At 32.2% G+C, this 23,708-nt stretch overlaps 1 protein-coding gene across 1 annotated transcript in view; it reads left to right on the top strand.

Moving 5' to 3' along the window:
- LOC117182945 (dynein heavy chain 7, axonemal) overlaps window positions 1-23,708 on the top strand; it is a 51,054-nt gene that overhangs the window by 11,499 nt on the left and 15,847 nt on the right. Inside the window, exons 5-26 of the mRNA XM_033376062.1 lie at window positions 3,221-3,412; window positions 3,480-3,583; window positions 3,688-3,957; window positions 7,530-7,834; window positions 10,952-11,306; window positions 11,388-11,861; window positions 11,958-12,338; window positions 12,406-12,851; window positions 12,912-13,027; window positions 13,117-14,502; window positions 14,568-14,765; window positions 14,831-14,962; window positions 15,024-16,076; window positions 16,169-16,339; window positions 16,407-16,579; window positions 16,664-17,669; window positions 17,751-17,939; window positions 18,005-19,086; window positions 19,160-19,351; window positions 19,421-19,647; window positions 19,727-20,097; window positions 20,699-20,879. Of these exons, the coding sequence (XP_033231953.1) occupies window positions 3,221-3,412; window positions 3,480-3,583; window positions 3,688-3,957; window positions 7,530-7,834; window positions 10,952-11,306; window positions 11,388-11,861; window positions 11,958-12,338; window positions 12,406-12,851; window positions 12,912-13,027; window positions 13,117-14,502; window positions 14,568-14,765; window positions 14,831-14,962; window positions 15,024-16,076; window positions 16,169-16,339; window positions 16,407-16,579; window positions 16,664-17,669; window positions 17,751-17,939; window positions 18,005-19,086; window positions 19,160-19,351; window positions 19,421-19,647; window positions 19,727-20,097; window positions 20,699-20,879 (9,004 nt within the window). The remainder of the gene's footprint in view (window positions 1-3,220; window positions 3,413-3,479; window positions 3,584-3,687; window positions 3,958-7,529; window positions 7,835-10,951; window positions 11,307-11,387; window positions 11,862-11,957; window positions 12,339-12,405; window positions 12,852-12,911; window positions 13,028-13,116; window positions 14,503-14,567; window positions 14,766-14,830; window positions 14,963-15,023; window positions 16,077-16,168; window positions 16,340-16,406; window positions 16,580-16,663; window positions 17,670-17,750; window positions 17,940-18,004; window positions 19,087-19,159; window positions 19,352-19,420; window positions 19,648-19,726; window positions 20,098-20,698; window positions 20,880-23,708) is intronic.

Raw genomic sequence — 23,708 nt, forward strand, 5'->3', positions numbered from 1 at the left:
TTTGGAAAAGGACGCCAGCCCCCCCCCCCTCTTTTTTATTGCTGATAACGCGTTTAGTAATGTGGCGCAAAACTTTTTCTTAATGACACATATTAGCGCATTTGAAGATCTTCAAGGTCATGATGTTTAAACTTTGATTTTCAAATGGGGGGGAGGGTATCGCGACGGTACTTCCCTACATGCGTAATACCTGATATAATTCCTACAGTATCGTGGCCAAATTTTTTCGTCGGTGGTACATTTGAGCGCATTTGGGGTGCAACTTAGTGGGCTACAGAAAACCCGAATATTGAGGGGGGGGGGGCTAATGTACGTAAACTTCTGTGAAGTCTATAACAAACACTCTAAGACGTTCGAAATTGGTTTCAATAGAAGTCGGGGTAAATAATTAGGTCAATACATAAAGATTTATTGATCGAAACTACCCCTAAAGACTTGTGGCCACCCTTAAGAAAAAAATCAAGTCCTATTCGTCCAAACAGATTGTGAAACTGGTCCTAAAATAAGTATTTTGATTCTCTAAACAAGATATCAGGACATTTAAAAAGTTTTTAATAAGGAAACCTCCCTGCTAAAGAAGCGAACGACGAAAAAAATAGTCAAAATTGTCCAACTAGATCGTGGACATCTGAACTAGTCTTAAAATAGGTCTTAAAATTAATCTTTTTTTTGTTGAAGATTCATAATTTTAGTTGAAAATTCTAGTTTTTGGTCGTAAATGAACTTTTTCATTGAAAATTCATATATTTTCAGATTGCAAATTCAACAATTTGGTACAAAATTAAACTATTTGGTTAAAATGAACTTTTTTGTTGAATATTAATATTTTTGTTTCAAAATTTAACTACTGTAGTAGAAAATAGAACTGGTTCGTTAAAATTAGAGTATTTATTAAAAAATTTACTTCTTTTTTGAAAATTCTTTTTTTTTGTGTGTAAGATGAATTTCTTTGATCCAAAAATGTAACTATTCCATTTTTGGTAGCAAATTTTTCCTTTATGAATTGAAAATTCAATTGTTTGCTCATAAATTCATGTGTTTTGTTGAAATTTTGTCTATTTGGATAGAAATCTATTTTTTTTTCTTAAAAATTTCTCATTTTGTTTGAAGATTGAACGATTTTGTTAAACATTCGTCTTTCCTGGTTAAAAATTAATTGTCTTGTTGAAAATTCTTCTCTTTTGGTTATAAGTCAACTGTTTTTTCAAACATTGTAGTTTTTAGCTTGAAAATGTTTGGGTTTAAACCTCTTCTTGTTATTTGAATATTTATCTATTTTGTCATCCATTTATTTAATTGAAAATTCTTCTTTTAGTAGTAACGTCATTTTTCTCGTTGAAAAATTAATCTCTTTTGGCTGAAAATGAAGTTTTTTATGATAAACTAAAATTTTCAGATACAAATTTTTAGTTTTTAATCAGATAAGTGTCACGTGTTACAAAGTCCTTGTGATAACCGCTTCTATCTCCTATCATTCAATATTATCATTTAACCCCCCTCCCCCCATCCTTTTCCCGAAAGTAGTGTAGCCGTTGAATATTCACGAACTTCAGTTTTAAAAAATAGTTGAGTTTTCAAGAAAATAACTAAAATTTAACAAAATAATTGAATTTTTAACAAAGTATAGTTTAGTTCTCTAACAAAAAAGATAAATTCGTAACGACAGATTTAACATTCTGTATTTCGACGAAACAAAATTTAAAGTTTAAATGAAAAATTATGAAAGATGAATTATCAACAAAACAGTTGAAGTTTTTAGCAAAAACGACAAACTCAACAAAATAATGCATTTTTAAACCCACAGTAATGAATTTTCAAATAGAAATTAATTTTAATTAAGAAAGATGAATTTTAAATCAAGTATTTGAATTTTTAACGAAAAAATATCAGTTCTAAAAATAAAAAAAAAATTGAATTAAACGCAGTTAAATACACACACACAAAAAGAGTTTTCATAGAAGATTACTTTTCTACCCAAAAATACGAATTTATTAACAAAATATATGAATTTTCCACAAAACAGTAGAATTTTCCACCCCGCATTATGAATTTTCAACCAAATAGGTAATTTTTTAAATAAATGGTTCGATTTTTAACAAAATAGTTTGATTTTCTGTTAATGATGATTAATTTCTAACAAGAAATTAATTTTTAATCAAGAGAGATGTATTTGCAACGAAATAGTTAAATTGAAGAAAAAAGATATGTTTTTAAACTAAAATGAAAAAATTACATTTTCACTTTAAAAAGTTATTTTTCAACAAACCGAAAAACTAATGTTGTACTAGTTTAATTCAACCAAAAAAGAAGAAGTTTTAACAAAAATAGTTGAATCCACAGTCAAAAAGATGAATTTTCAAAAAGAAGTATTATTGTATGCCAAAAAAAAAACGAATTTTCAACAAAATACTCGACGCTTTTACAACAAAGTTGTATTTACCACCCAAAACTATGAATTTTCAAAAAGAAAGTTAATTTTCTACCATGCAGTTCTTTTTAAAAATAAATAACTTGATTTTTAACAAAATAGTTTAATTCTTTTTCAATATAGTTGAATTTTGAATAAAAAAGATGAAATTTCAACCAGAAACCTGAATGAATTTCAAACAAAAAAGACGTATTTTCTACAAAACAATTAAATTTTCTACTCGAAATTAAGAATTTTTAAGAAAAAAGTTCATTTTATACCAGATCAATTAATTAAAAAAAATATATATATATATTTTGAACCAGAAATGGGATCGTTACATTTCCAGAAAAAGGAACTTGTTTAATTTCAAACTATAAATGTGAGTTTTTAACTAAAATAATAAATCTTTACCAAAAAGAAATTAATTTTTAACAAAGTTGTAGAACTTTTAACCAGGCAGTTGAATTAAAAAAAAAAAACTGAATTCTCAACGAAAAGTGTAATTGATGATATTTCAACCAGGAAAGATTTAATATACATCAAGAACAGTTATATTTTCTTATTGGGTTCTATTAATTCAGTTCTCATTTAAGAGAAAACCCTCCCCCCTTAAATTAGTAAAGTAGTTTATGGATGATTTCCAAAACCCGTTAATAATAAAAAATCCATTTTTATGTAGACTTGGCGCGGGACTTGAACCCGCTGCAGTTCATACTGCTTTCATTAAGAGAACCCATTTTGCACTGATTCCGATTTAGGAAGTATATTTTTCTAACTCTAGACTTGCTAAGAAAATGATAATAATTTCAGCATGCCAGAAATCGCAGTTTTAAGCTTAATATAATTGTAAAAGAGAAGGTTCCAATGTTCGACCCGGCAACGGAGCACTTTGAAGACGTTTTTTGCAGTATCTTGGATGCTATTTGCGCAGCAGTTACTGGCTTTGACAGGCTGGAAACTCAGCTATACCTTGATTGGTTTGGTCCTCAGACTCTACTCAAGGTGAGTTCAAATTTATTCAATGTTCTTTATAAGAAGGTATATTTAACCCCAATGGTGTTTGTGTCAGCCACAAGTTTCAATGGAAACAGTCGAGAAATACAAAAGGGAAATCGCCCTCATAATCAATGAAAAGAAAATCAAGCCTGAAGAATGCCTCAATGAAATTTTTAGGTATTGTGTCCAAAACGACAATTCATATTTATTATTTCATTAAATTTTAATAAATTAATACCATTTTTTATTTAAACACGTCATTTACCGAATCTCTTTTTCAGATATGCTCAATTTTTCAATAATGAAGAACTTCAAAAAGTCAATGAATTTCTAGCTAACGAATCACATAATCTTGAAGAGTACAGAGAAAGAATTGAACATTATCATAATTTGGCAGCTCAAATCCCTATTGAAATTGACAAAACTGCCTTTACGGAGTTTTTCGAAACGAGCTATACAAGTTTCATTGAGACTGTCGTCAACAATTTGAAATCGTTTGAAAATGCTTTGCTAAATCGCTTAGTTACTCAGTATCAATCTAAAGCAAAGAAGTAAGTCTTCAGAAAAATTAATTTCGATTATTATTCGGTTTTCCTGACGTTGAAATTTAATTAATAATTTAATTTAGGGCCGTTAAAAAGGTACGTCAGGCTATTTTGAACACTTTTTCCACCCCTTCTTTGTCAAAGATCGTCACACAAAGCTAGAATCCCCACAGAAAGCTTTTTGGCCTATTAAGAAGATAATTGAATCGTTCAAAGCTTCCTCTCGCATACTTTCCCTTCCCTGCTACCCCTATATTCCACTACTTAACGACCTTAACGACATGGATATAGGATGTCGTAAAGTTATCGTAAAGATGTCGTCACGATGTCGTAAAGACGTCGCCAAATTTTGTGCCCACTGGATTACCTTCACCAGCCCTCACTCTCTCCTCTTACTCATCCTCGTTTTCAATAATTTCCCCTACTTCGCCTAATTTACACTAACTTCCCCTACCCCCTCCCTAATTTCCCCTTATTCTCCGTTTCCTCATTACCTCTTACTTTACCTAGTTCCCTTCCTCTAATTTCATGTCACTTCTTCTATTCTCCTTTCCTCAATTACCCTTGACTCCCCCTATTTTCCCTCTCCTAAATTATTCTAACTTCCCCTACTCGCGCTAATTTCCCCTGTCCCTATTTTAATTACTTAAACTACTTTCTCCCTTCTAATTTCTTCTTACACTCCCTACTTACCCTCTCCTAATTTCCCCTCAGTTCCTGTACGCTTATTCCCCTCACTTTACATATTTTCTTTCCTCTACTCATCTATCCCTTATTTCCCCTTACTTTCCAACCACTCTTTCCCCACAGTTCCCCTACTTGCCCTCCCCTCGTTTCCCCTCACTTTCTCTACTTCCTTTCTTTTTATTGCTCCTTAATCCCTCTACTTCCCCTACACTTATATCCTCTTCACTTCCCTTCACTCATTCCCTTAACTCTCCTTACTTCTCTGCCCCTCACTTCCTCTACTTTGCCTCTCCTCATTTTCTCTACTTTTCTCTCAATTCCGGACACCTTATTTCCCCATATTCTCACTCACTTCCTCTTCTTAGAAAAAGTATGACAAACATACTGAAGGAATATTTTCGAAGACTTTACAGCTCAAAATGTTTTCAAACGGTGGAAATAGGCTGATTTTTCACAAAAATAGAGAAATAATAGGGGAACACTTTTGTTAGATAAAATTAATGTATAGTTACCATATTTACTTGATTATAGATTTTTTAAGATTTCAATTCGAAATATATTACATTTTCAATAAAATAGATTGCTTTTTAATCAAAAGGTATGATTATTCCACTGAAAGAAATACATTTTCAATAAAAGAGTTGTGCTTTCAACCTTAAAAGACAAATTGACTAGAAAACAGTTGGCTTTTAATTTTTTACCAAAAAGATGAATTTTCCATTTGAAACGACGAATTCGGCGTACTTAAATTTTTAATCAAAAGAGTAATTCATAACGGAAAATATAATCTTTGATATGTCAACCAACAAAAGATTTTAATTTCAAATAAAAAGCCATCAAATTGAAAAAAAAAACAGATGAATTCTCAACGAGAAATTTAATGTTAGATTTTTCAACTAAAAAAATGTAATTATTATTATAATCAAAGATCAAAAGAAGATGAAATTTCTACCTGAAGAGATGAATTGTTAAACTAAAATGATGAATATTCAACAATAGAATTGATTTTCCAACTTGAAAAGGTTTTTCAGCCATGAAAGAAAAGCACTTTAACCAAGAATAGAATAGTTGTATTTGCAAATGATAAAATGGATTTAAAACAAAGAATAAACGAATTTTTTAACAAAATAGTTGAATTCTCAACAAAAAAGATGAATTCCTAATGCAAATTTTAATACGAGTTAAATTTTTAATTAAAGACAATCAATTTTCTGCAAAACAGTAGAATTTTTAACTAAAAGAGATCAATTCTGAACCAAAAATATAATGCAAGACTTTTCAATGAAGAATAATGAACTTATAATGAAAAATAGTTGGATTTTCTTAGTGGCTTCCATTAATTCAGTTTGCATTTAAGCAAAGAAACGAAATAATGTGAAAAAGTGGAATTCTTCAAAAAATGGATATAGAGTGAAATAGAGTGAAATGAAATGGATATAGAGGGAAAGAGTGATGTCATGTTCTGCATCATCCTTCTTCCTGACAGCATGATGTAGTTTTTGATCGGACCCTATGAAGCAAATAAAACGAAGCTATAGCCAGGCCTGAGAATGTCAAAAAATAATTGGGTATGTCCTGACTTATTGACCAGTGCACCACCCAAACCGTTGTTACTTTAAAAAATATCATATATACCGTCAAACAGGGCGAATCGCTACAATAATGTTGACAATATTACCAAAGGCTAAATAATGGTATTTATGTAACGCAGGCATGAAATACGCTTTTATCAGCTTCTTTTTAGTTGTGAAATTAGCTGTTCAAACAGGAGAAGCGCATACGCATGCGCGATGTACAATAATGAATTCATAATTCTCCTTAGAATATTATGGGCTTATAATCGTACTGTGCTCATGCGCATACGCAGTCGCCTGTGCTCGATTATGGCTGCATAAACCTAACCATACATTTCAGACAAGATAACCTTTTAAATCATACCTTTGTTACATTGAATATCGTATGCACCAAGGAGTCAAGGAATTTAAATTCAATTTAAAGTCAAAGTTTTAAAATTATTTACGAATAACCTAAATTCGCGGATTCTAGGGTGAATTTCTATCGACTGAAATACATTATAAATAAGTTAAAAAAAACGTTTTCCATTGATGAAATAATGTTTAAAAACAAAATTTACAGTAATTTTTATATATTTAATAGTCATATAGTCAATAATAATTAAACAATATAAAATTTAAATATTGGCTATGTTTAAACGATAAAACACAACTAATTCTGGTTCCTTTCCTCATTATTATTTTGTTTTTGCTTTATTCACGATCGTGTTGAAAATTCAACTTTTTTCTTCAAAATTCTTCTATTTGGGTTCAAAATGTAACTGTTTGGTTAAAACTCAATTACTTTGTTCAAAATGAGTCTCTTAAGCTCAAAAATGTACTTATCCGATTATTAATATAACTGTTTGACTAAAGATAATTTTTGTTATTTATAGAATATTTTTTTTTATGCAAATTTTTTTTCTTTCAGTAGAAAACCTTTTTTAAGTGAAACTTCAAGAATGTAATTGGAAATGCAATACATTGTTATTGAAAATCTGTTTTTAGCCAATGGTTACATTGGGGAGAGGGAGTAGGGGCTCAAAAGTAGCCCAAAATTGTTAACGCTATTTGTGAACGGTAACTAAGAGTGAGTAATGAACCCATTAAATAGATTCCAAATTCTGGAAAAACTCTGGAATTAAAAAAATATACAAAATATAGGTAATACCGACTACTTCTAAAAAATGGGAGGGAAAGCATGGTCTATTCTGAAAAATAATTTGGGGCCTCGTTATAGCCATAAAGTTTAGATAAGGAAGCAAACAGAAAATGATAATGATATCGGGATTTCGAGATTCCACTCTTAATACTTTTGTAACTTCTCCCATGAAAAAGTGTTGGAGAAGAATACCAAGTGATTGCTGATCGGGCTTTGAGTGCTCCTGCAAACACTGCTGAATTGATGGAGCTCATCGATTATATGAAAAAGGTGGAGAAGTTTTCCTTAAAGCAGTTGGAAAGTAGTCTCCAGGATATTATCGAGATTGTAGAGTTTTTGTCTGACTACTGGCTTCTCACGGAGGAAGAGATTCATACCAATAACAACGCATTTCAGTGGTACCACAAAGTACCTCAAATTTTGGAAGATAATAGGATCATCATAGAGAACAAGTCTCAAGAGTTTCAAGACGCTCTTAAAAGTATTTAGCCTCCTTTTTTTAGAAATGTAGAAATGAAAGAGATAACGATTCTTAAACTTTACTCCACAGTCCATACCTCTAATACAATCCCATTGAACCCTATGAATAGCCTGGAAATTTTTTAAATTTTTTATAATTAATAATAATCTTAACCCTCATTACTTCCACCTCCGAAAAATGACATACTACTAACATGGGGTCAAATTGACCCCAGCTGACTTTGTAATGTTGTCATACTGTTTGTATGCATGATTGTATTTCAAGAATCTTAAGAATCTTAGTAATCTTAATAAATCCAGTATAATCACTTAAAATCATTTGAATTACTGGATATTTCGGGAATTATGTTGACATCCCTTTTTTTGAACTTTATTAAAATGTATTTGAGATCTTTTGAAATTCCTTAAATCCTTTGTACTTTTGTGAATTTAATTGAAATCTTTAAATTCATCTTCGAATTCTATTCAGTCTTTCTGAAATACCATGCAATTGTATAAAATTCCGTGAAATCACTTCAAAGAACTGACATTTTTTAAGGTAAATCGAAATTCCTCGAATTCTTTAAAAACTCCTTGAAATCCTGTAAAATATTTAAAATTCGTACATTCCCATTGCAAAAATGACATTAGAAACCTTTCTCAATCTCTTGAAACCTTTAAGACCCCGTGAAATCCTTTGAGTTTCATTGAAGCTCTATAATATCTTTTTAAACTCCATAAAACCCTTCGAATCCTTTGAAAATTGCGTGAAAACCTATGAAATATATTTAAATAATTTGAAATCCTATGAAAACCTATGAGATTAATTAAAAAAGGAATGAATTCTAAAATAAGTTTATTCTCTGAAACACGATAGAATTCCCCAAAGATTCCTTAAAAGCTTTCGAATTGTTTGGAAGTTCTTAGAATTCTTTGAAACCTATAAAATACTTTGATTTTCTTTAAAACCCCTGTGAAATTCTGTTAAAAAATCCTTTGAAGTTCCTTGAAAGCTTTGAAAATACCTTGAAATCATTGAAATCCTATGAAATCCATTGAAAGACTTTAAAATATTTTCAAAGCATATTAAGTTTCTTTCAATTTATGAAAATCCCGTGGAATATAGTACACATTTTCAAAACTTATGATACATTTTGAAATATTTTAAACTATTTGAAACTTCTAATAACCGTGGAAATTTATTTCTAATTTTTTTGAAATTGTTAGAAATTGAGTAAAAATTGTTTAAATCCTTTGAGTTCCTCTGAAATTCATAGAATTCTTTGAAATTCCTTAAAATATTTTAAAATACCTTTAAACGCTTGAAATACTTTGTAAATACAGTAAAACTTTCGAACTGCTTAAAAGTTCTTAGAAACCTTTGAAATTCTGTGAAAAATTTTGAATTTCCTTAATAATCCTATAGATTTCTTTGAAGAATCCTTCAAGTTTCCTTGCAACCTTTTAAAATACCTTGAAATCTTCAAAACTCTATGAAATCTTATGAAATCCATTATTAAACTTGTAAATATTTTCAAAGCATTTTAAATTTCTTTAAATTTCTTAAAAGCTCCTAGAGTACAATACATTTTTTGAAAACCTATAGTATTCTTTGAAATACTTTTAAATATTTGAATCCCTTAATAACCGTAGAAATTAATTTTGATCTTTTTGGAAATTGCTAGAAATTGAGTAGAAATCTTTTAAACCATATGAAATCCGCTGAAATTCATAGAATCCTTTAAAACTCCTTGAAATCTTTCAAAATACCTTTAAATACTTGAAATACTTTGAACATAGATGAAAACTTTCGCATTCTTTGAACGTTCTCAGAAATCTTTGAAATCTTTTTATGTTCCTTTACAAATCTATAGAATTCTTTGAATTCCCTAGAAATTTCTTGTAATATAAACCTTTAAATTTGAAGACCCTAGAAAATCCTTTAAAGCTTTTGATATTCTTTGAACTTCTTCGAAATCTTTGATATCTTATAAAACACTTTTGTGTCCCTTAAAAAGCTGTATAATTTTAAAAAATCCTTCAGGATCCTTGAAAAATATCGTTTAATATTTCTATTCCTTCATAAAGGTTGAAAAAACTTTCCGAAATTCCTAAAAATAGTGTAAAAATCTTTGAAATCTTAGGAAATACTTTGAGCTAGTTTGAAATCTTATAAGATTCTTCAGAAAAAACCTTAAATAAATCTTGAGATTCTTAGAATTTTGTCAAATCTGTTGAACTTGCTTTTATCTTTGAAATACCTGAAATTCCTTAAATTTTTGGAAATCCTATGTCTCTAAATTCCTATAAAAACCTCCTAAAATCTCTTGAAATTATTTGGAACTTCGCAAAATCATTAAAATCCCTGAAATTCCTTGAATTTTTTCAAATTCTTAAAAGTCTTCGAATTCTTCAAAAATTCCTAGGAATCTTGAAAATACTATGAAATACTTTGGGTTTCTTTAAAATAATATAAAATCATATAAAAAACCTTAAAATCTTTTGAAATTTTTCAGAAATCCGTAAAATCACTAAAATCCATTGAAAAACTTTGAGATTTTTTAAAATTTCATTTAACTTCTAAAATTCCTGAAATTCTTTGGCTTTTTTAAATCTTATAAAATCATTCTAAATTCTTAAGAGTTTTCGAATTCTTCCAACATTCCTAGAAATCTTTGAAATCCTATTTAACAATTTAGGCTTTTTTACAATACTATAAAATCCTACAAAAAATCTCCTGAGATTTTTTAATATTCTGTAAAATCCTGAAATTATTATAAAATCTATTGAAAAACCGTTAAATATTTTGACATCTTTTTTTTACTTTAAAAACCGTAGAATGCCTTAAAACCTTTAAATATTCGCGATTTTTTAAAAAATAGCTTTAGATATTTGAAATCTCTTCTTAAATACCCGAAATATCTTTCGAGTTACTTTAAAGTCCTAAAAAATCCGTTAAAATTCTCTGAAATCTTTTGAAATACCGTATTTATATCTCTGCAATCACGCGAATTGCCCTAAAATCTTTTTCATCTTCTTGAAATATCTGTTAGTGTTTGAAAACCATATAAAAGCTTTTTGAAACCTTTGACATTAATTGAAATCTCTTAAATTTTTCAAATATCTTTAATATGGTCAGTTAGGTATCAAAGATTTGAAGAAGAGCTGGAATCCTACTCAAAACAAGTGGAAGAAATGCAATACTTCGGCGATATAGAGGAAATCCTCTATTATCAAAAAAAGGCTCAGACTTTAGAAGACAAATTGATTAAAGCTATGGAGAAAATAGATAAATTTAATGAAGAAGAAGTAGCTTTTAGATGGGAAACAACTCAGTATCCAATGCGAAAGAAAATCGCAGATCGCTTAGTACCCTTCAAAAAATTATTTGATGCTGGTTGTGATTTCTTGATGAAATATGAGAAATGGATGAATTCTCTAATTGGTACTTCTAATCCAGAAGATATAGATAATGATGCATCAATGGCTTATAGGTAATAATGGTTTTGAAACTTGACTAATGTTTAATTCACTAATACATATCCATAGCTATAAATAATGTATAACTTTTTTAGAACTCTCTACAAATTGGAAAAAACCTTTCAGGAAACTGAATCTAAGATACTTGCTCTAAATGTAAGGAAGAAGATAGAGGATTTTAGAGAACACATGCCAATCGTGTCGACGCTAGGTAATCCGGGAATGAAGAAAAGACATTGGGAGCAAATTTCGGAAATAGTTGGCTTTTCAATCAAGGTCGATGCAGATTTGACTCTTGGAAAGATTTTGAATATGAATCTTGATGTGTACGTTGAACAATTCGAAAGCATTTCAGAAGGTGCTAGTAAAGAGAGTACTATAGAGAAAAGTATAGATAAGATGCACAAGGATTGGGTGGAAATGGTTTTCACTGTCAATCCTTATAAAGATACTGGAACTTATGTTGTCGCTGGTGTTGATGATATTCAAGTCTTGCTTGATGATCACATCACTAAAGCTGTCACCATGAAGAACTCAGCCTACATCAAACCATTCGAAGCCCAAATATTGTACGAATTTATTCCTATTTAGTAATTTAGATCATAACAATTTTTGTAGGAATTATGGAATATATATGAGTATGTCATGAAGCTATCTATTTGTAGAAAATGGGAGAAGAAGTTGTATTTGCTTCAAGATATTCTAGATCAGTGGTTGATGGTTCAGGGAACGTGGATGTATTTGGAGCCAATTTTTTCTTCACCTGATATCCAGCAGCAAATGCCAGAAGAAGGACGAAAGTTCAGCACTGTTGATAAAACTTGGCGAGATATTATGAAAACTGTTCATGCTGATCCGAGGGTATTATCTGTGGTGGGAATAGACAAGATGTTGGAAAGACTGAAGAAGAGTTTGGGCTTGTTAGAATTGATACAGAAAGGATTAAATGACTACTTGGAGAAGAAGAGACTCTTCTTCCCAAGATTCTTCTTCCTCTCCAATGATGAATTGCTGGAAATTTTGTCCGAAACAAAAGACCCAACTCGGTAAAGAATCTACAAGTAAATTAGCTTTTGAATTTATAAAGTTTAATTACTGATTAATGATTTTTAGAGTGCAACCACATTTGAAGAAATGTTTTGAAGGAATAGCGAAGCTAACTTTCGACGATGACTTGATGGTTCATGCTATGAGGTCTGCTGAAGGAGAAGTTGTTGAGTTGGTAGATGTGATATCTACAGCAGCTGCGAGAGGCCAGGTCGAAAAATGGCTTGTGGAATTAGAAGCCGATATGCGAAAGAGTGTTCGTCAAACAGTTTACATGGCAATTCAAGACTACCCAACAAAAGAGAGAACATCTTGGGTTCTAGAATGGCCAGGACAGACTGTACTTTGTGTTAATCAATTATACTGGACTCAACAAATAGAGGAGGCTATGTTGAATGAGCGTGATCCTGCTGGAGCCCTTCGGAAGTATCTTGATCAATGTCAAAGAGAGCTAAATGACATTATTCTGATTATCAGGGGGAAACTGTCTAAACAAAATCGCATCTCTTTAGGTACTTCATAAAAAATTTCATCTCTTTAACGTTCTTCTTTAAATACTCTGTTTTTAATAGAGGCTTCCGTGACACTGGATGTTCATGGAAAGGATGTACTAACAGATCTTGTGAAAGAAGGTGTTACAAGCAATAATGACTTCAAGTGGCTCTGTCAACTCAGATACTATTGGCAGGTTTGATCAGCTAGATTTCAAATATCTTTCTTTTTTAATATTTATCAGTTGATAATATAATATCTACTAATGAAAATTAATTAATTTAGCAAGAGAATATGTTTACTTACATGATCAACTCCTTTTTACAATATGGATACGAGTACCTAGGCAATACAGGAAGGTTGGTGATAACTCCTTTAACAGACCGCTGCTATCGCACCTTATTTGGAGCTCTAAGTCTTCATCTGGGTGGAGCTCCAGAAGGACCAGCTGGAACAGGAAAAACCGAAACGACCAAGGATCTTGCCAAAGCCATGGCAAAGCAATGTGTCGTCTTCAATTGTTCAGATGGTCTAGATTACATCGCTCTCGGAAAGTTCTTCAAAGGTCTAGCATCTTGTGGTGCCTGGTCCTGTTTTGATGAATTTAACAGAATAGACCTGGAAGTACTCTCCGTAGTAGCTCAACAAATCCTAACAATTCAGCGAGGCATACATTCCGGTGCGGAAAAATTGTCTTTTGAGGGTTCTGAAATCACCCTTGATCCCACTTGTGCAGTTTTCATCACCATGAATCCAGGATATGCAGGAAGGTCTGAATTGCCAGATAACTTAAAAGCACTCTTTAGATCAGTAGCAATGATGGTTCCTGATTATGCCCTCATCTCTGAAAATATGCTTTACTCTTTTGGATTTTATACTGGAAGATCTTTGGCTGTCAAAATCGTGACTGCTTATAAACTTTGCTCAGAGCAGTTGAGTAGCCAGTGTCATTATGATTATGGGATGAGAGCTGTTAAATCTGTTTTGACTGCTGCTGGTAATCTAAAACTAAAGTATCCAAATGAATCTGAGGATATTCTTCTTCTAAGAAGTATCAATGATGTGAACCTACCAAAATTTCTGAATCAAGATTTGCCCCTCTTTCAAGGAATTGCTTCTGATCTTTTTCCTGGAGTTGTTCTTCCCGATCCAGATTACACTCACATTAATGCTTGCACTAGGGAAGCTTGTGCTAATGCGAACATTCAATGCACGGACTATTTCCTTGAGAAGATACAACAAATTTACGAGATGATGATAGTCAGGCATGGGTTTATGATAGTGGGCCTACCATTTTCTGGAAAGACATCAGCTTATAAGATGTTGGCTGAATGCTTAGCTTTGCTTGAGGAGAGAGAACTGATGGATGAACATAAGGTCGAGATTATTGTTATTAATCCTAAGTCGATTACAATGGGTCAACTGTATGGAAACTTTGATCCAGCTTCACATGAATGGAGCGATGGAGTCTTGGCCCTTAGTTATAGGGCATTTGCAGTTTCAACAAATGAAAATCGGAAGTGGCTCATCTTTGATGGTCCTGTTGATGCTGTGTGGATTGAAAATATGAACACTGTGCTAGATGATAATAAAAAGCTTTGTTTGATGTCTGGAGAAATAATACAACTGGCTCCTACGACTAATTTGATATTTGAGCCGATGGATTTGGAGGTAATCATTATTTTGAAAATAATTTGTTATAATTAAAAGATTTAAACATTTTTCCTGATGGTTAGGTTGCCTCACCAGCCACAGTTTCAAGGTGTGGTATGATTTACATGGAACCAGTTTCACTGGGTTGGACTCCACTTTTAGAATCATGGATGAATACTCTGCCAGAATTATTAAGTGAGCATATCAGGTTTCACATGAAAGATATGTTTCTGAGATTCTGTCCTGCTCTCTTGACGCTTATCCGAAGATCAGGTGCTAAAGTGGGTACCAAAATCTATTTTTAAACTACTTTCGAAGATCAAGATGCTAAAAAATATAATTTTAGGAAATAATATACATGCCTGATGCGAATTTAACTCGATCGGTGATGCTTCTTTTTGATTGTTTCTTGGTCGAATTTAAAGACGAAAAATACCTGAAGTCCTTGTCTGATTTGGAAATCAGAGCTCAGATCGAGGTGGGGATCTATGAAAGCATAATAAACTAAAATAGGATAACTAATTTCTAATTCTTAACAGGGGTCCTTCTTCTTTTCTTGTATTTGGGCTATGGGCGGAACTTTGCTGCCCGCCTATCGAGAATGGTTTAGCATGCTATTTAGAGCCCTGACAGAGCGCGAGTTTCCTGACGAGATGAGAGAACGCTTTCATTTGGAAGAAGTTTCCAATCCTAAGAAACCTTATATCACAATGATCCCATCAGCTGGTCTCGTGTTTGATTACAAGTTTATCAGGGAAGGAAAGGGGAAATGGAAACCTTGGACCGACGATTTACAAAATCTTCCACTTATTCCTCCGGACATTCCCGTAAATCAGATAATCATTCCTACAATTGAAACTGTGCGTTACTTCCACCTTTTTGATCAACTCATCTGCAATCAAAAACCAGTTCTTTTTGTTGGTCCAACTGGAACAGGAAAATCAGTTTATATCATGGATTTTCTGCTTAAGAAAAACAATCCTCAAGTTTACAAACCTCTTTTCGTGACCTTTTCGGCTCAAACAACAGCGAATCAAACCCAGGACATCATAATGAGTAAATTAGACAAGAGAAGAAAAGGCGTTTATGGTGCTCCCCCTGGGAAACATTGGATTGTTTTTGTTGATGATCTTTCTATGCCGTTAAAGGAAGAATATGGTGCTCAGCCTCCTATTGAATTATTGAGACAGTGGCTCGATCACTGGTCTTGGTATGATCTCAGAGATATGAGTTATTTGAAATTAATTGATGTACAATTAATTTGTGCAATGGGTCCACCTTCTGGAGGAAAAGACGTTACACCAAGATTCAAAAGGCACTTTTTTACATTGGGCATTTCTGAATTTGAGGATGATGTTATGGTGGCTATTTTCAGCAAGATCATGAGCTGGCATCTTGTGTCTCGAGAATTTCCTGATCATTTTAAATCTTGTGTTAATTATATTGTTTACGGAACTCTTGATATTTATAAGGAGATCACGAAGAATCTGTTACCAACTCCAGCCAAGTCGCATTATTTGTTTAATCTTCGAGACTTCTCGAGGGTAATTCAGGGAGTTCTGCTTTCTAGAGTTGAATCAACACCAAATGTGGTTCGTAAATGTTAGCCGATGTTTATAGATTAGTTGTGGGCATCATTGTAATAAATATGCATCTTTTATTATCAATCTGAAAATTTTTTTAGGAGGTTATGAAACGTTTATGGGTGCATGAAGTTCTTCGTGTTTATGGAGACCGTCTGGTGGATGATAATGACGCGAATTGGCTTGCGGAACAGATTCGAAGAACTCTCTCATATCGAATGGATGAAGATATGAATGAACTTTTCAGCGATTTTCTTGATACTGGATATAATGTGGTAATAGTGATATATGCGTTATATCAATATTTTTGCAAATTTCTATCCAAACTACTTATTCTAGATAACTGAAGTTCATTTACGTAACTTGGTGTACTGCGACTTCAGCGAGCCTTCGAGTGACAAAAAAATGTACAAGGAAGTAAAAAATCTGGACAATCTTTCCTTAGTGGTAGAAGAGTATTTAAGCGATTATAATTCCATATCTAAGACTCCAATGAATTTAGTTCTCTTTAGGTAGGAAATCAACTTATTTTGAATCTTGAAACTTTTCTAGATCTAAAGACTGTTCTTCATGTAATAATGTTTTTTCAATACCAGATTCGCAGTAGAGCATCTTTCAAAAATAAGTCGGATTTTAATGCAGCCTCGAAGTCATGCCTTACTCGTGGGAGTTGGTGGATCAGGTCGACAATCCCTAACTCGATTGGCAGCCCACATATCCGATTATGACCTCTTCCAAGTAGAAATTTCCAGGCAATATGGAAAAAATGAATGGCATGAAGATTTAAAGAGCATCCTTCGAAAAACAGCAACCACCGAATTGCACACAGTTTTCCTTTTCACTGATATGCAGATTCAAGAAGAAGGCTTCCTAGAAGACATCAGTAATCTCCTAAACTCAGGAGAAGTTCCAAACCTCTTTGAAGCAGATGAAAAAGCAGAAATCTGTGAGCAGATGAGGCAGATTGATAGACAAAGAGATAAATCTCTCCAAACTGATGGAAGTCCTATAGCCCTTTTCAACTTCTTCATCCAAGTCGTAAAAGAACAACTTCATATTGTCGTGGCTATGTCACCGATAGGAGACAATTTTCGCATCCGAATAAGGAAATTTCCGGCTCTAGTTAACTGCTGTACTATTGATTGGCTTCAGCCGTGGCCTGAAGATGCTCTACTGGCTGTGGCTACCAAATTTCTCGGAGAGATCAAATTGCCTGAGACTGAAAGGAATGCCTGTATCGAAATGTGCCAAGCGTTTCATGTATCAACTCAAGATCTTTCAAAGGAATTCCTCCTTCAAGCAAAGAGGTATAGTTATGTGACTCCAACTTCCTATCTCGAATTAATCAATACGTTCAAGGATCTTCTAGAGAAGAAGAGAAGGGAAGTGCTTGATGGAAAGAGGAGGTATGTGGCTGGACTTGGAAAGTTGGATAATACTCATAAGCAAGTTGAGAAAATGCAGGGGACTCTGGTTGCTTTGCAGCCAAAGTTAATTGAAGCTGCAAAAGATGTAGAGAAAATGCTAGAAAGTGTTGAGAAAGAGAATGCTGAAGTCGCTGCGATTGAGCAAGTTGTGAAGAAAGACGAAGAGGCAGCAATGGTAATTATGAAAATATTTCTAGATGTATACTAACAAAAAGTTTAGATTCTTTTAATTAATAAAAATGATTTAATATTCCAGGTTGTAGCTGGAGAGGCAGAAGAAATTCGAACTGAATGTGATGCTGATTTGCAAGAAGTCATGCCCATTCTGAATGCAGCGAATGCAGCTCTGAATACTTTAACTCCCCAAGATATTCAAATTGTCAAGACTATGAAGAATCCTCCAGCTGGAGTTAAATTAGTCATGGAGGCAATTTGCATCTTAAAGGTGAGAAAATATTTTTATAACAAAGTCGATTAAAGGATACTTTGCAACACAATTTGTATTTCCAGGATGTGAAACCTGATCGAGTTCCTGGAGACGATGGAAGAATGGTTGAGGACTATTGGAAGCCGTCGCTGCGAATTCTCGGAGATTTGCATTTTCTAGATGCCTTACTGAGCTACGACAAGGATAACATACTCGAAAGGATCATCACTAAGATTAGAACCTCGATACTTACAAATCCAAATTTCGATCCAGACAAGATCAGAAATGCTTCAACTGCTTGTGAAGGTCTCTGTCGTTGGGTTATTGCGATTTCGGAATATGAGAAGGTTGCTAGAGTTGTTGCACCTAAAAAAGTTGCTTTAGCGAAAGCTGAAGCTGTTTATAATGAAGCGATGGCTCAACTGGAAGTGAAGAGAGCTCAGTTGAAAGAAGTTCAGGATCGATTAGCTATCCTCGAAGATATATTGGCACAACGTAAACGAGATTACCAAACGATGATTGATGAAGTGAACGAGTGTGAACAGAAACTCAAAAGAGCAGAAGAATTGATTGGAGGTTTAGGTGGAGAATATAATAGATGGTCAGAAACAGCGAAGATCTTGGGGAAACGTTATTACAAACTCACAGGTGATATTCTAATCGGATCCGGTATTGTGTCATATCTCGGAGTCTTCACAATGCCCTATAGACAGAAACAGATTGAAAATTGGATTTCAATGTGTACCAATTTGGATGTTTACTGTACTCAGGATTATCAACTGACCCAAATTTTAGGCAATCCTGTTCTGATACGATCTTGGAATATTTTTGGACTACCCTGTGATTTGTTTTCGATAGACAATGGCATCATCGTTAGTAATTCGAGACGATGGCCACTGATGATTGATCCACAGGGGCAGGCTAACAAGTGGGTCAAGAATATGGAAAAGGCTTCGAATATTCATGTGATCAGACTCACACAGTCAGATTATATGAGGATTTTGGAAAATGCGGTTCAATTTGGCCAACCTGTTCTTCTAGAAAATGTTGGTTCGGAATTGGATGCAGCTCTTGAACCACTTTTGCTGAAGCAGACTTTCAAGGCGAGTGGAACTGTATGCATTAAGCTGGGTGACTCCATTGTTGAGTACAATGCCAAATTCAGGTATGTAGTTCATATATAAATGACAAAATTTAATTTTAATTTAAAATCATTAAGGGAATTTCTATTTCTTCAGACTTTACATTACAACAAAGCTACGAAATCCTCACTATTTACCAGAGATTGCAGTCAAGGTGGCCCTTTTAAATTTCATGATTACACCGGTTGGTTTAGAGGATCAGCTCCTGGGAATTGTTGTCGCGAAGGAAAGACCTGACCTTGAGGCTGAAAAAAATCAACTAATTATCCAAGGCGCAGAAAATAAAAAGTAAGTATCATTGAAAGATCTTGTAATACGAAACCTCGCGATTATAATTAATTATAATTCTCATTTAAGAATGCTGAAGGACATCGAGGATAAAATTCTGGAGGTATTGTCAGCGTCTGATGAGAATATCTTGGAAGATCAAACAGCAGTTTCCATTTTAAGCTCATCGAAAGCCCTCTCGAATGAAATTGAAGCTAAACAAACTGTTGCGGAAGTAACGGAGAAGTCGATCGATGCAGCTAGATTGCAATATACACCAATTGCTGTTTACAGTACAGTTCTCTTTTTCACAATCGGTGGGTTGAAACTAATATTACTTCTTTATGCGGAAGGAGTATTTTATGATGATAATTATTTTGAAATTTTTGATTACAGCCGTTTTGGCAAATATCGATCCGATGTACCAGTACTCACTAGTATGGTTCGTGAATCTTTTCAAGAGTACGATTGATAACACCCCAACGGTGGAAAGTATTGAGCAAAGATTAAAGGATCTGACAAAATCCTTCACATACTCTTTGTTCGTAAACATATGTCGTTCTCTCTTTGAGAAGGATAAGTTGCTCTTTTCCCTCCTTTTGACTGTAAATTTGCTCAACAAGCAAGGGAAAATGTCCATGGTTCAGTGGATGTTCTTTTTAACTGGTGGTGTCGGTTTGGAGAACCCTCATCCTAATCCTACCGAGTGGCTTCCAGCTAAGGCTTGGGATGAGTTGTGTCGTCTTAATGACATTTCAGGATTTACGGTTTGTTAAAGATTAGTATGAAATAAAGTCTCAAATTAAAAGGGATTAATAAAAACCAAAAGAATAATTTTGAATTTTTTGTAATTGATAATGATTGCAAGTGAATGCAAGTGATTTCAACCTCATATTCTGAAGGAACTTAGTAAATTCAATCGCTTTCAAGTTCAGATTTCATTAAAAATTGTTTTGGGCTTTAAACAATATTTTAGCTAACAATTGCTTTTAAATGTATCCCTTGAAGGATTGTAACGCATTACCTTGTTAAAAAAAACCTTTTTCTTTTAGATCTTCTAAACTGCTATATAATGATTATAAAAAGTAATTTTACTTATTTCTAATAGTCGAAATATTAAAAGTTTCCCTTACAAAATGATCTTACAGGGAAATAAGTACTGGCGTTATTCGATAATTATTGATAAAGTTACTGCTGAAATCAATGGGGCATGGTATTATTCAAATAATTTTACCAATCATTTTTCCAGTAATCAATTCCCTGTGGTTTCTTCCCGTCAAGGTTTAGCAAAGTATAAGGGTCGATTTTCAAAAAATATCCTTTTTATTTCTTCAATTGAAAAATATCTTAAAAAATAAATATTTGCAGAAAATTAAAGAAGCTTTCACTCGAAATATTAATGGGTGGAGAGACATTTTCGATAATAAGGAGCCTCAGACTTTGACTTTTCCAGCACCATTTAATAAAATAGGCTTATTTGAAAAAATACTTATTATTCGGTGTATTCGGCCTGATAAGGTAGTATCTGCAGTTCAAGTCTTCGTAGAAGGTAAAAATATTTTGTTTGTATTTATCTGGTATCGAAAGAAGCCCTTGCTTCAATTATTTTTGTTTGTTCAATGAACAAGTGAGGGCTGCCACAAAGTCACTTCTAGTCTCTTTTTTTTAAATCAGTTTTTGAAGAAAGAGTCACTTTTGTTAGATTTTTAAAGAAAGTCAATTCTTTTTGGTTGAAAAGTCTACCAATATATTTTTGGTTGACAATTAATATTTTTTTGTTTCCAATTTTATTTTTCGAAAAGTTAATTATTTTTTTGAAAGTTTAACAATTTTGTTGAAAAATAATCCTTTTTTGGCTGATATTTCATATTTTTTAATAAAAAGTTAACTTTTTTGTTTAAAATTTATCTTTTTGGGATTAAAAGTAAAAAAAAATTTTTGAAAAAATCGTCATTTTAGGTTGTAAATTTTACGTTTTGGTTGAACATTCATCTTTCTTGGTTGAAAATTCGTCTTTTTTGTTAAAAATGTAACTTTTTGAAAAAAATTACATCTTGATGAAAATTCAAAATTAACTTTTTAATTAAAAATGTATCTCTAATTTGGTAAAAATGTAATTTTTTATAAAAAACGCAAGTGCTTGGTTGATAGTTAATAACCTGTTTTTTTTTTAAATTGAACTATGTATTTTTGACAAAATACTTTTGTTCTTAAAGATTCTTCACTTTAGTCGGATTTGTATCTCTCTGGTTAAAAATTAAACTATTGTCTTTTTTTAGTGAAAACTTTATTATTTGGTTGAAAATTCATGAATTTTGTTAAAAATTCATCTCTCTTGGTAGAAAATTTATGTTCGTAGTTATTAATATATTTTGATAAAATTTCATTTCAATTTGATTGCAAATTCATCTTTTTAAATAAAGTTTTTTAATACGGTTTAATATTATAATCTGTTATGTCTGAGGATCGAACTTTTTTGTTAAAAAATATGTATATATTTTTTTGAAGTTTGATCATTTTAGTAGGAAAATTTATTTCTTTGAATGAAAATTGAATTATTATATTTTTATAGTAGAAACTTCAACTATTTGGTTAAAAATCCATGCCTTTTGCTCAAAATTTGTCTTTCTTTTTCGATAAATTATCTTCTTTATTAAAAATTAATTTTTTGTCTAAAATGAATATATTTTATTAAAAATTCATCACTTTTAGTATAAATTCAATCTTTTTTTTAGTTAGAAATGCAACTGTTTGGCTGAAAATTAGAAATTTATTTTCGTTGACGATCACAATGTTTTGTAGAATATTCGTCTTTTTTGGTTGAAATATTAATTATTACAGATTGTGTCAAGAATTCATCTGTTGCGGTTAAAAATTCAATTACGTGGCTACAAATTTAATTACTTTGTTAGAAACTATTTTTTCAGTTAATGTTTCACCATTTTTTAATTCTTTTTTTGTTATTGACAATGAATTGTTTCACTGAAAATTTAACTATTCCGTTTTCGATTGAAAATTATTTGTTTTAGTATACAATGTAACTATTCGGTTGAGACTTCATGTATTTTTCCGAAAATTCATGTTCTTTTATTAGAAAATAAACATTCTTTGTTGGAAATTTTTATTTTTAATTAAAAACAAACCTATTTTGTTTGAATTGCAGTATTTTTACTTCCTGTTGTATAAAGCATTGTAATATAAATACGCAACTTACCCGAGTAAAAATGCTTCGACTTGAGTTCGACTTGGTTATGTCTTGAGTTCGTCTCCAAGACATCGATCTCTGGCTGCGTCTCAAAACTGGGTCGAGACATAGGCCTTCGTCTTACTTTTATGGCCACGACAGGTGAGACGGCGTTTACTTGTCTCAAGTCGAGCCTTGTCTTGGCTAAGACGAGGTTTACTTGTCTCAAGACAAGCCTTGTCTTGGCTGAGATGGTTGCACCTTTTTCGGCTCATAAATGAGATTAAAATTGATATATGAAAAATTTGTAATTATTAAATTATTAAATTGTAACTTTCTAGAAGGATCTCGTAAGCCGTTAGAAATATGTAAAAACAAACAACATTTTCGGTAACATCGTCAAACAAGTATAATACAAATGAAAATCAGTAAATGAGCTGATTAAGTATATATATAGGAGAGCACCCATATATGAGATATCAACTCTGTTTGACGTGATTTTCGGAATTCTATGTACTGAATTTAAAAGTAATATAGGTCATTTTAAACGAAATTTAGTTTGTCATAAGAAGCTCAAATAAAAAATTTTATTAAAAATTTTTTTTATGCTGAAAATACAAAAAATGTAAAAAAGTGCTTTTTCTAAACTCGTCAAACTATTCTCATAATATGAGATACCCCAGGAAATTGCTAATAAAATGCAGAATAAAGTATTATTTTTAATAAAAAACTTCATTCTATGTTTCCGAAGTATAAATTTACTGCTATTTAGATATATTTAGTTTTTGCAGTAGTCACAAACACTTTTGTAACCAATTTCCCCCGCGTAGCCACAGTGTTATGAAAACCACAGGTATCTCATATTATGAGAACCACACCGTGCAACTATGCACTTACTATGCCTGAGCTGTACAATGAAAAACTTCAATACTATCGATATTTTCCTACTTAGTTATTCAATCTCCATCACTCCACACAAACTTTACTTCTAAATAAATATTTAATGAATAATAAATAGGGTTTAAAGAATTCCCTTCCAAGAACTCGACCACCATCGATTTCACAAAAATTTCGCCTATAATCTTTAGAATTCCAATGAAAAATGGACTATACCACGAAATTACTCTTTCTTCAAGGGCTACAAGTTAGTGATAGAACCAACAGAGTGGGTATCTTAGTTTAGCTGATACCCCG

This window comes from Belonocnema kinseyi, chromosome 2 (genome assembly GCF_010883055.1).
Source record: "Belonocnema kinseyi isolate 2016_QV_RU_SX_M_011 chromosome 2, B_treatae_v1, whole genome shotgun sequence".
Lineage (NCBI taxonomy): Eukaryota > Metazoa > Arthropoda > Insecta > Hymenoptera > Cynipidae > Belonocnema > Belonocnema kinseyi.